Here is a 13,064-nt window from a genome sequence, read left to right as displayed (position 1 = left end):
ATGCAGGCTCTTTCTGAAATCTCTGCTGTTTTCAAGATCCAAAAGACGCCTTTTGGTGATTCTTCAGTTTGTAAGAAGAAAGTCGAGCCTGCTCATTTATTTTCAACTTATCTGAAGGAGTCAGATGTGATGCTGCTGCCTTATATTGTCAATCTGATAGTGCCGTCTATTTTGGTTCTCTCACTTGCTGTTGGCCCTGACAGCATGGGCTATATATCTGGATCTCCTGTTTCTAATCTGCATACAACACTTGGAAGAAGACTTTCTTGCATGTCCTATATCTGGGATTGTATTCAGAGGGTGAAGTACTTACCAGTCTTTTATCTACACCTCAATGAGAGGTTGATCTTATGTTCATAGCCAACATTCCATCACCTTTCACTGGTCCAAGCTCACCACTTCATCAGCACTCACCTAGCACACTGCAAGAACTGTCTCATTTTCACCTACAGGACACTCCTCATCACAGTCCTCCTCCTCCAATCCCACCAGTGGTATAATATTATGATAACTGTTGGACATAGTCTCTATCAGGTTGGAACCGTTATCCACCCACTCCGTCATAGAGATTGGTATAGGCCCTATTCTCCATATTCCTCTTACCAAGATGTGCCTGTGACTGGATATGTTATATTTTGAACTCCTCCAGTGCTGAGAGACCCACTTGACATTTCTTTTGTGTCTGTCTCCATATTCTCAATCAGATCAGTCAGCTCTTCTAAACAAAACAGCTTCCACTAGATCCATGGGTGTGAGGCCTCTGATTATTCCTTCTCATCCCTTTTCGCAACCACAGGCTTTTCCATCAGTGTTGGTTTTGAGAGGAAGGACCCTGTAGTCACTTTCCTCCCTTGACTCCTTCTTTGTGATGTCTTGAAGGGAAACTCCTTCCTTCCTGCGACTCTCCTTCCTTCTGATGTCTTGAAGGGAAGTTATGCTCCACTTCCCTGCCTCTAAAGACTCCAGCTCTGATCCACCTTTTCCTTCTCCACCAAATCAATTAATAAAATGTGGCCAGCTAGAACCAGCTGTCCCCACCAAGACACTTGTTCATATGCCAATCAGGAGCTTGGAGTGGCTAAGATTTTGGAATCGGGTATTCAGCAGCTTCCTTCCACAACTCCTGATCCAAGTTTTCATTGTATTATCTCCAAAGTGTACCTCCAGTGGCTATTCAATTCCTGCCTGCTTTGGTGAATGTTGTGAAATACCCTTAGAAGTAACTTTCATCAATTCTTTGTATTCTGCCATTTCAAAGGATTGTGTCAGATCCAAGATTCCAGCTGTGCCATCCTTTTCAAACATCTGTTTCCAGACTTGATTATTATTCAGGCAGCTACCTCTAAACCAGTGGCTCCCAACCTTGATCCTTCCAGGCGTTGGGGACTTCTACTCCCAGAAGCTTCAGACAACTTGGTGAAATGTCAGTAATTGTGGCCACCAGAGGTTGTGAATCACTGCTCTAATTAAACTACCAGGTAAGCTATAAAATTGAATCCTGGATGGACAAAGGTACTGGTCTGAGCTCATGGATTATAAAGTCAATTGTACTGTGGCACTCTACATCTGACTATAAGGCTTGCATGAGGGCAGCAGTACCTATGAGATAAAGATGCTTTGCTTCTTGAAAGGCCGCCCAAGGAGGATAGAAAGGGAATGCATATGCTTTCATCAACTCTGCTGGACTGACCATGTTGTCCAAATTCCCGATCACTGTCTTCCAAAGCAGTCACTATATTCCCAACTCAAGAATGGGAAACGTAACATTAGTAGATAGGAAAAAAGATTTAAAGATGGGCTTAATCTAATCTTAAAAACTGTGGCATAGACACCGAGAACGGGGAAGCCCTGGCCGTTGAGCACTCTAACTAGAGTCAGCGGTGACCAGCAATACTGTGGAATTCGAACAGGCACAAATGAGGGGGGGGGGGGGGGCGAAAGGAAGAAATGTCCAAGAGAAAGGCACGTCAAGCCACTAGACTTGGAGGACCATCATCCTCAGGCAACAAAAGATCACCTAAGTAAGTAAAGTAAACTACCTTGAGGTTCCTATTTTGTCCACCCAGAAGATTGGCATATTGCTAATTCTGCAATGCAATCTCTTGCTGGGATCATTGTTTAGAGACACCATACCTGGGTTCAGGCTTCAGGTTTCTGTGCTGAAGCTAGAGCAGTCATTGAAGACTTCTGTTTGATGACCTTTTTCATGCTACCAAAAATGAGAAATTCCTTTTGTAGAAGGCCGTGTTTCTTATTGTTTTCACCTCTGCCAGAAGATCAAGCAAACTGGCCACTTTAAGAGTGGATTCACCTTTCCTCCAATTCCACGAACATAAGCTGGTCCTGTTTCCAGATTGCATTTTTCTTCCAAAAGATACTGTCATCTTATTACTAGACTACCACATAACCAGATAACTTTCATTTTTTCTGTTCTTTCATTCTCATCAACATAGTTCCACCCTCCATTTAGATGCGTATAGCATGCTAATCTTTACCAAGTATGAGACACGGAGACCACAAAGAAGAAAAACAGATTGCTTACTTGTAATTCTGGTTCTTAGAATGGTCACGTGTGAACTCTACAACTCATCCCCTTCCATCTATTGCTATACTCGACTTTCTTTGTTGCTGGTTGCTCTGGTGAACATGGAATTGAGGTATTTTGAGTGGGAATTGCAGTGAGCCTATGTAGTTGAAAGGAGGGTGAATCCTCCTTTCTAGACTTTTAAACTTTTAGATCTAGTCTAAAGGTTTCCAAAGAGGTGCAGAGAATCCCATGTGTGTGAGTTCAAAAATAATAACTTGAAGAACTAAAGTTAAAAATAAGGTGCCTGCTCTCCCCCAGTTTTGTTCCTATGTGGTTCTGAAAAAACATAGCTTTTAATTTTAGCTAATGTCATAGTTGTGTCATACCCAGACTTTAGGAGTTGTGGCAGGGAGTCAAAGCTAAGGAGTGTACCAGAGCTAAGAACTTTTGTTTGTCAAGCAGGCAAAGTCCCAATCCAGTAAATAAGGTTTTGTAGTCCTTCCTATCCAGGAAGTTCCTGTGAGCAGCTTAGGTGAATAGAATTAGTCCAGAGCTTGGGAGTGCGTCACTGCCAAGATTATGTTCTATACAGTAGTTCTCACTGCTCATTGTGTAGGGGAACCACAAATAGAATCCTATTTCCCAGTTCATACTTTGATGACTCCTGATCATAAATATACAAGTAAAACTTCTCTATGCAGATGATTCAGCTCATTTGCTTCTGCAGCATAGCAATTGTGAAGCAGTAACAAGGACACTTTGGGTAAGTATAAACAATGTAGGGAAGATTTTTCAGCCTAACCTCAAACATCATCTCACCCACCCCCAAAGGAAGCAATTCACTTTCTTATAATGTTCTGTTATTTCACACAGCTTTGATTGCTCAACAAATATATTTTAAATTTGAACTTCTAAATATTTCAAGTTCTACAGCTGCTACAGGATGCGATAATTAAAGTATATCTGAATTACAGTGGTCAGAGCTAACTCTATCTAACATTTAGGTTTGAGAGGGATGAAGTCTAGCAGACAACTTTAAACAAGTAAAATGTCTTACCTCCTGTTCAATAGTTTCAGTTAATATTTAGGTCCTACTTTTATATTGTGGTTAAAATAGACATAATGCCTAGAGCACCACGAGGAAGGAAAGGTTTGGCCCAGACCCAGAAGCCATTAGATTTTGGAGACTTGATCTATATTGCTTATATTCCCAATTACTGGTCACTTCTTTTATCCCATATAAAGCCAGTTGGCAGGCACGAAAATAGCAGAATGGATGAGACATTCGTATTTTGAGTTATATGTTAATTGCTTCCTATGTCCTGTAAGCCATATGTTGTGATAAGGCACATATAGTAAGGCAGAAATAAATCTCAGTTACTATAGAACCGTGATATTATTTCATTACCTTGTATTTATACCTTGTATTTATATAAAAAAGCAAGATATACCCTCATGATCACATTCTATGCCTAAAATGGTGACAATGTTAATAACATGAAGCATGACCATTTATATTTTTTGGCTTCTTTGTGGGGTAATGGAGCCAAACCCCCATGGATCTGTAAGGCCAGCTACAAATGCTTCTAATGTTAAATAAAGGCTGGCTCATTCCTGATTATTGTTACTGAAAGCATTTATTAAGCTTTGTTATGCTTCTTAATTAAGTTTATTTAATTATACCTGCCTACATTTTTGTATACATTGGTTTTTGTATATACACTATACATATGCTTATAGAAAATGATAGTCTAAACTCCCCAAAAAGTCTTAAGAGCTTAGTGTTACATTTCTTTCAGTAAAGTATTTTTCATATCACATGTTTAAGGATTTCAAGAATGTATTTCTTACACTATAAATATATATCTTTTATAATTTGGCTCTCCCCAGGTTTCAATTTTATTTGTTTTTATTTCATATTTTAGGCTTGCCTTGGCTTGGTCTACACTGTGTATGTGGACAATCTGAACGTCTCTTTGGAGAATCTCATTGCAAATCTTTGTTCATGCTTTGTCCCTGCTGCTGGAGGGTCACAGGTAAAAAGGGAAAAGGGTATTTATCCAGTTAATTTAATTTATGAAGAAAGCAACAATAAATTCTTCAAATATTTTGCTTTAATAAAGGACCATAGTTCAATGGAATATGCCCCAATGGCCCGCCTTCTGAAGAGAGCAAGAATTCCATTCCACAATAAGGTCAAGGGGTTAATTTTGTCATTGAGTTTGCCTTTAATTCGGATAGAAAATTTTGCAACATTCAACCTTTTTTATTGCTGGTATTTCAAAATATTTTCCCCCTCTTAATTTAGATGTAGTTTTTCTCTCCTTCAGCTGTGCTATTATTGACTCTTTGCATTCTGATGTAAATCTGTATTTGAGTTGTCCATATATATTTGTAGTATGGAAAGCGTGACATTACATAAAGATGACAGTATTGGAAAAATACGTTACATATTGCTAATTTAAAGCTTATGTTTAATACTTGCACAGCGTTTATGTATAGTTCTTTCTTTTCTGATAGTGACTGCCCAATTATCCCAACAAATTTCAGGAGGGTGTGATGACAGTACACATAGATAAGATCCTTTCCCCAACCTCCTTGCTCCAGTCTATTAACAGTAGACTGGAGCACAGTCTCAAGGGGGACTTATTAAAGTGGCATATTAAATTTAACAGACTGTATGGAAAAATGAACAGTAGAAGAAACTAAAATTGTTCATCAACTAATGTTGTGTATACCTAAGCTGAACTAGTATTTATATTCACTGATCGCAGTTACTAGATGTTTCATTATCCCATGCCTGAATTTGTGCTCTTATCGTGCTCCTTTTGATCTTGCTTTGGAGCACATGCCTTGTGTGCTGGAATTCCAAGTTTCAGTTTCTACCATCTCTGGTTAAAAGGAAACAGGCAACAAGAAATGTTCTTTCTCATTTCTTGCTGCCTATTGCTTTTTAACTGATGGCACCATGAGCTTAAGAACCTTATATCAAAGAAGAACATACTGAGATTGATAATTAGTTTGATTTGGAAACATATTCAGGGGAAGCCATTTAGGCTATACAGCAAAATGCAACAAAAAACACAAAACACTGTTACCTTTTTTGGCCAGTCCAAATACACAAAATGCTTAATGCAAGCTTTCAGAGCTTCAGTGGCCTCTTCACCAGGCAAAGATACTAAAAAGAATATGAAAGAAGAAAAGTGTTGAAGTTCGAGCCACAGCCCTAATTTTTGTTTCAGATGTTACTATTCTTGTTAGTTGTGATGATCTGAACTTGTTCAGAATTGATAAAACACCTCACAAATAATGTGGTTATTTTCCTCACTTTGTGTTTTTTTATTTCCCTAGCTTTGTTATACTGGAATATTTATGTATGTAATTGAGAGTCTCTTTAGAATATTAAAAAAATTAAATAGAAAAAGATGGTCTAAAAGTGTATCAGTGCAGACAAAGGCCTTCTTGTCCATGCACTCCAATAAGCTGCAAGTTCTCCTTGTAATCCTTAAACCAGGCTTTCCTATTCAATCTATTCTTTAAAAAGGAAGACTGAGTTTCTCTCTTTGCCAGCTTCCATTCCACCTATACATACTTGTTTTGTTCCTCCTCCTTATTATTATATATAACACTTTTATGTCTTGGTTGAGACACAAAAAGGCTCACAACACTAAAAAAAAGTAATTCAAAATCCATATCATATGAATATTAAAGTATAATTGAACATGCAAGTCAAAATCATTTAAAACACTTGAAATTCTTTAAAACAGTTAAAATAATCAAATGCCCTACAGCACACGCCCCGACTCAGTCTTAAAATGTTCCTCTTTAAAAGTCTGCCTGAATAAAGAAGTCTTGGTCTGCCACCAGAAGGATAGCAGAGAGGGGGCCATTCTGGCATCTCTAGGCAGAGAGTTCCACAGCTCAGGGACATCCACCAAGAAGGCCCCCTTTCACATTCCCGCCAGCTGTGCTTTCAATGGTTGTGGGACTGAAAGAAGGACTTCTCCTGAGCATTCAGGCCCTTGACATGTTTGTACAGGGAGGTACAATTTGCCAAATAGCCTGAACCTGTTTACAATTTGAATTGTGCCCAGTTGCAACACGGGAATTGTGTATTCCCTGTAGCAAACCCCAGTTAACAATCAGGCTGCAATTCTTTGGACTAGCCAAAGGTTCCATGCACTTTTCCAGTGCAAACCCAAGTAGAGTGTTTTATAGTAATCCAACTGAGACGTAACTAAGGCATGTATCATGGTCAGGTCTGATGTCTCAAGGAATGGACACAGTTGATGCACAAGTTTTCAATGTGCAGAGGCATTCCTGACCACACCGAGTACCCACAAATTGTGATTGTGTCTCCAGAGAGAAGGTAATCCCACCTAGCACAGGCTGGATACCTATTTCCTGATCTGCCCTCAGACTGATCAAGATCATCTGTCTTACCTGGATTACGTTTCAGTTTGTTTTCCCTCATCCAGTTCATTACTTATGATGGTAACTGGTTTAGGACTAGGAAGGTTTCCTTGGTGGAAAGGAGTAATAGAGTTTCATTTAGATGCGCTGCATTCCAAAACTCCAGATGACCTATCCCAGTGGTTTCTTCAATATGTTAAACAGCATGGGGGACAAACAGAAACCCTGAGGGACCCAACGGGCTAATGGCCAAGGGTTTGAACAGGAGTGTCCCAGCACTACCATCTGGGTGCACCCCTCAAGGAAGGAATGGACCCACTGTAAAACATTTCCTCTGGGTTCCATCCCAGCGAGGCGATCCAGAAAGATATCATGTTCATAGGTATCGAAAGCCTCTGAAAGAACCAAAAGGGACACACACCCTTGTCCAGCTCTCTTCATAGGTCATCCAACAAGGTGACAAAAGCTGTCTCTGTTCCATAGCCAGGCTTGAAACCAGTTTGAAATGGATCTAAATAATCCATTTCATCCAGAAACCCCTGGAGTTGGGAGGGCACCACACTCTCCAATACCTTGCCTCAAAACAAAAGGTTTGACGCTGGTTGATAGTTGTTCGCGAATAGTCTTTCTAATACAGGCCTAACAACTGCTTCCTTTAGGCAAATAATGATTCTGCCTTCTTCTGAGGAGACACTGACAACACCCTTCATCGACTCTGCCATTCCGCCCTCGGCTTGTTTGATAAGACAGACAGGACAAGGAATTAGAGCACATATGACTCTCACCTCCCCAGGCTGCACAAATTGGAACTGCTATCACTCAGCTGGCATCAGCTTCTCCTCCTGTATTGGAAGACTTGAATTAGGTTCCAGCTCCATTGTGGCAAGAGATGATAATCTGTCTTGAAGCTTCTTGTGTTTGAGACTGTTCTTCCTCTTCACTCAGACTCTCATGTACTGCCACCCTTTGGACCACCCTTTTGCTTGTATTTTCCCTTTGAAATGTCAGCAGGTGTCTCTCCAGTTTCTGTTTCCTTAACTGGCATTGACTCTGGAGCCAACATTTCTTCTTGGTCCAGTCACCACATAGCCAAAAAGGGGTCTCTGAATGCAGTGATATTCCTCAGACTAGAATTTCCCAAACTCTAGTGGTCCAGATGTTTTGAGCTTCAACTCCTGGAAGTATGAACTGCCTTGGTCAATGATCACGGATACTATTCTAGACCATCTTCACTAACAATGGAACTAACATCTAAGAAAAGATATAGGTCTGTGATTCTATTATTATCACTCCTTGCGTATGATTTTTAACTTCTTTGCCTAATGGAGAAGCCAGTGAAGCTTCAAAAACTTGCATACTGTACTTTTTGCATTTTGGTTGGATTTAGTTTGATTCAGTATATGCTAATGATAACATTATTAATGCTTTTGGAGTTTAACAACTGGGCCTAAATCCATAGCTGATTTTAAACTATTTTACATGGTTTTATTGTTTTGGATCTTTTTAAACTATTTAAAAATCATTATTTTATTTTATTTTTATGTGTATGTTGTTTTGAGATCTTGTGAAAGGGTTACATACAAATACATTGATAAATAGTAGCATATTTTGCAGACTCTATAAGAAGACATGAATCACTATCCATCTTGTCTTCATTTATTCTGCTTTTCTTCTCTATTCAACCTATTTATTATTATTTATTTAAAAGATTTATATTATGCCCCTCTCACCCCGAAGGGGACTCAGAGCAGAGCACAATATACAAACAGCAAACATTCAATGCCGGGACAACAATACAGTATAAATATTAAAATAATTTATCTCAACATTATCTCAACATTAAAACCTGACAGGTTTTAATGTTGAGATAATGTTGCAGGTGCTTTGAATGTGATTTTCCTGCTTCTTGGCAGGGGGTTGGACTGGATGGCCTATGAGGTCTCTTCCTACTCTATGATTCTGTGATTCAGTCAATCACAAGGATAAACATTCAAACCCCACTTTTGCAGTTGTCATTCCATCACCCCCATCTTTTGTCTCTTTGATGGATATGTTATTCTTTTGTTAGGCAAATATTACATAGCATTCCCAGATTTTCATGTTATCAGTTTGCATTCTCTGATTTCCTTTAATTGTGCAAGAAACATTGTGATGTGCAACGTGAAGCACACAAGAAATAAGTATAATAGAAAGATTAATGGAAGCCAATCAGTAAAGGTGGTTGAGAGAAGTTGCATAAGTGTTCTCTGGAGTAGAGTATTTGGAAGAAAAATTCAGAAACTTAAAAAGTGGCAAATTTTATCTGACTGGGTCCCTTCAACAACAACAACAAAACTTTATTTATATACCGCTCTATCTCCTCAAGGTTACTCAGAGCGGTTTCCAAGTAACATAATCAATACATACAAAGAAAACAGCATAAACATAAAATTAACAAGACAATATAAGCATTAAAAACCAAAATAGCACATATATTTATATATTCCACACAGCCTTATATCCCAGAATATCAAGAGAGAAAATCCCACATTATCTGAGTGTGGACTCAGATAACCCAGTTCAAAGCAGATATTGTAGGATTTTCTGCCTTGTTATTCTGGGGTATAGGGCTGTGTAGAAGGGCCCTAAGTCTGGCTTTTAAAGTCAGGGTCACCAAATTGCTCATGATGTCACTGGCTTTCTTCAAAACTCAGTAGGAAAGTGAGACTTCCCTGCTTACTTAAGATGTGTTTATGATACACAGAAAACTCACTGGATGAGTCTCTCGGGGCCCTTCCACACAGCCCTATATCTCAGAATATCAAGACAAAAAATCCCACAATATCTGCTTTGAACTGGGTTATCTGAGTCCACACTCAGATAATATGGGATTTCCTGCCTTGATATTCTGGGATATAGGGCTGTGTGGAAGGGCCCTCAGTTAATTACAGGTATCTAGGGGCCCTTCCACACAGCCTTATATCCCAGAATATCAAGGCAGAAAATCCCACATAATCTGACTGTGGACTCAGATAACCCAGTTCAAAGCAGATATTGTGGGATTTTCTGTCTTGGTATTCTGGGATATAGGGCTGTGTGAAAAGGCCGTAGGACATATTTGTGGTCTCTAGGATTTTGTGATATTGAATAAAATACCATTAAAATATCAATGCCACTTAATTTGTAGATGATAATAGAACAACAAGCAATAGCATTTTGTAGAAGCAATAATAGTGTATTACAATATTTTTCTACAGAAGCTGTTTTCCCTAGGAGCAGGAGACAGACAGCTGATACAAACTCCTTTACATGATAGTCTTCCTGTTACGGGAACTAGTGTGGCTCTTCTATTTCAACAATTAGGTATGTCACAATTTGAATTAGTATTGTAGGTTGTGTGATTATTTGTTTTTATAATCACTGCAGAAATTCAATTGTAACATGAAATTGTAAAATGAAAGGGTTACATTTTGGAACATAGTTTAAATATGTTTTAGCAGTGATCTGAACATGTTTCTTTTTTTCAGCTACATGGCCCATGTGTTTCCTACTTGCCCCCCACTCCACCCAACCCCACCCCACTCAGTACAATTTTGGTGACTAATTCTGAAGCTAGTAGAATTCGTACTGACTTGAAGAACTGTATATGATTAATAATATCCTAGTGTATTGTTCAATGAAAAGTATATAGTATTACTAGCCGCCCCTGCCATGCATTTCTGTGGCCCAGTCTGGTGATCTGGCAAATAAAGTAATGAGAAACTGTTGGTTTCTAATATATGTTATTTCTTTATGTTTGTGGGTAAACAGTATTTCTTGTTGTTTCTTTGTCAGTGTTGATGTAGAGATTGTCTGGTTTGCCTACTCTAGAACATGCAATTTATAATTGTCCTTCTTTAGGGGTTCCTTTCACGTCTATGATACTATATCTGTCATATACATACATATGTGTGTGTGTGTGAATCATATATATCTATCTATATCTGTTGCTAGATGGCTCTTTGTCAGGAGGGCTTTGATTATGTTTTCTTGCCCTGGTGAAGAGAGTTGGACTGGATGGCCTTAAGGCAGCATTTCTCAACCTGGAAATCAGGACCCTGGGAGGGGGGGTCACAAGGGGGGTGTCAGAAGGCTCACCAAAAACACAGTATTTTCTGTTGGTCATGGGGGTTCTGTGTGGGATGTTTGGCCCAATTCTATCATTGGTGGGATTGGGAATGCTCTTTGATTGTAGGTGAACTATACATCCCAGTAACTACAACTCCCAAATGTCAAGGTTTATTTCCCCCAAACTCCATCTGTGTTTACATTTGGGCATATTGAGTATTCCTGCCAAGTTTGGTCCACATCCATCATTGTTTGAGTCCACAGTGCTCTCTGGATGTAGGTGAACTACAATTCTAAAATTCAAGGTCAATGCCCACCAAACCCTTTCAGTATTTTCCGTTGGTCATGGGAGTCCTGTGTGCCAAGTTTGGTTCAATTCCATTGTTGTTGGAGTTCATAATGCTCTTTGATTGTATAAATCCCAGCAACTACAACTCCCAAATGACAAAATCAATTTTTTGATGATGGTCACTCCTTGGATTAGTAGGTGACTTGTGGCCAAATTTGGCAGCAATTTGTCCAGTGGATTTTGAGTTATGATGTCATTCAAAACAAACAGAGCATTTAGATAGATAGATAGATAGATAGATTGTTGAACTATAGTAGTCAAAACTTTCTATTGAGTTTTCAGCCTTCATTTTGATTCTTGTTTCTTTGCTGTCAGCCCTGATCTTTCTTCTTCTTTCAAAACAATGAGAAATTTAAAACACCTCTCTGTAGCTGAAAAATTAAAGTGTGTATGTACGTGCTTATTAGGAGATATTGCAATAAACTGGGGCAAATAATGATGAAAGTGCACTGGAAAAGTGAAATACAAACTTTTTTTATTGCCAACTAGTCTTTTAAGTGTGGTTATTTAAATAAAGACACAGAAAAGACCATTTTGTAGTAAACTGTTCAAAAAGAAAAAGGCATTTTCAGGATGGCACAAGGAACAATCACCCCAGATGGGTTTCTCCACGTGCTGTAGGAGTCCTATCACACCAGTTTATCTTCATTTTTATTCTTCAAATTAACTGCAAGGTAAATACATGTCCCTTTCGAACCCTACTTAGTTAAGAAAGAGAGGCTGAGAGCCAGTGTGGTGTTATGGTTTGAGTGTTGGGCTAGAAAACCGAAAAAGCAAGATACTAATCCAGGCATGTGCAAACTTCAGCCCTCCAGATGTTTTGGACTTCAACTCCCACAATTTCTAACAGCCGATAAACTGCTGGGATTTATGGGAGTGGAAATACAAAACACCTAGAGGGCTAAAGTTTACCCATGCCTGTTCTAATCCCTGCTTGGTAATGAAAACCTACTAGGTCAGCAAGTCACATTCTATCAGACTCTATCAGAGGAAAGCAAGGGCAAATTCTGTCTGCCAAGAAAACATCATTATTTAGCTTTAAATAGAGCTATCAACATATTATAAAGTTAAGACGGATGCACTGTAAGTGAATTTAGTGTCTTCTATTCTACTGGAAAGTGATAGAGGGATGTCAGTAGCACTGGGCAGCTAAATGAATCTAATGTTACATTAGATTGCAGGGAAGAGAGGGATTCACCTTCTCCTAAAATAATCTCTGTGGCAGGAAAATAATCTTACTGACCTGAGGACCCGAATTCTTCCCCTAATCCATTTGTTGCATTAGAATAAATCCAGAAAGGCAGAAAAGGTAATGAGGAATAGTAAATTATTACTTTAAACAAAATTTTGCACTGTTGTTGTTTGTTATCATATTACTACTGATGTAAGCTTTCCTTGTTCTCCCATATGGTTTATTTATTGTGTCAGGAGCAACCAGACATTTGTATTACATTTTTAACAAAACAAACAAACAGACAGACAGACAAAACACAAAGTTTGCAAGCTTGGTAGTTGATTAAATGTCCTTTGACCAGTATCTGGCTACTTGGAGTGCCTCCGGTGTTGCTGCATGGAGGTCCTCCATTGTGCATGTAGCAGGGCTCAGGTTGCATTGCAGCAGGCGGTCTGTGGTTTGCTCTTCTCCACACTCGCATGTCGTGGGTTCCACTTTGTAGCCCCATTTCTTAA

General features: G+C 39.0%; 1 protein-coding gene across 7 annotated transcripts in view; it reads left to right on the top strand.

The window, feature by feature from the left end:
- Window positions 1–13,064, top strand: part of SBF2 (SET binding factor 2) — a 265,755-nt gene that overhangs the window by 122,344 nt on the left and 130,347 nt on the right. For all 7 annotated transcript variants that reach the window (XM_060767041.2, XM_060767036.2, XM_060767031.2 and 4 more), the window contains exons 5-6: window positions 4,453–4,563; window positions 10,177–10,282. In XM_060767041.2, coding sequence (XP_060623024.2) covers window positions 4,453–4,563; window positions 10,177–10,282 — 217 coding nt within the window. The remainder of the gene's footprint in view (window positions 1–4,452; window positions 4,564–10,176; window positions 10,283–13,064) is intronic.

Source organism: Anolis sagrei, chromosome 1 (assembly GCF_037176765.1).
Source record: "Anolis sagrei isolate rAnoSag1 chromosome 1, rAnoSag1.mat, whole genome shotgun sequence".
Taxonomy (NCBI): Eukaryota; Metazoa; Chordata; class Lepidosauria; order Squamata; family Dactyloidae; genus Anolis; species Anolis sagrei.
The sequence above is the reverse complement of the archived record's forward strand: the minus strand, read 5'-3'. Positions and strand labels throughout refer to the sequence as shown.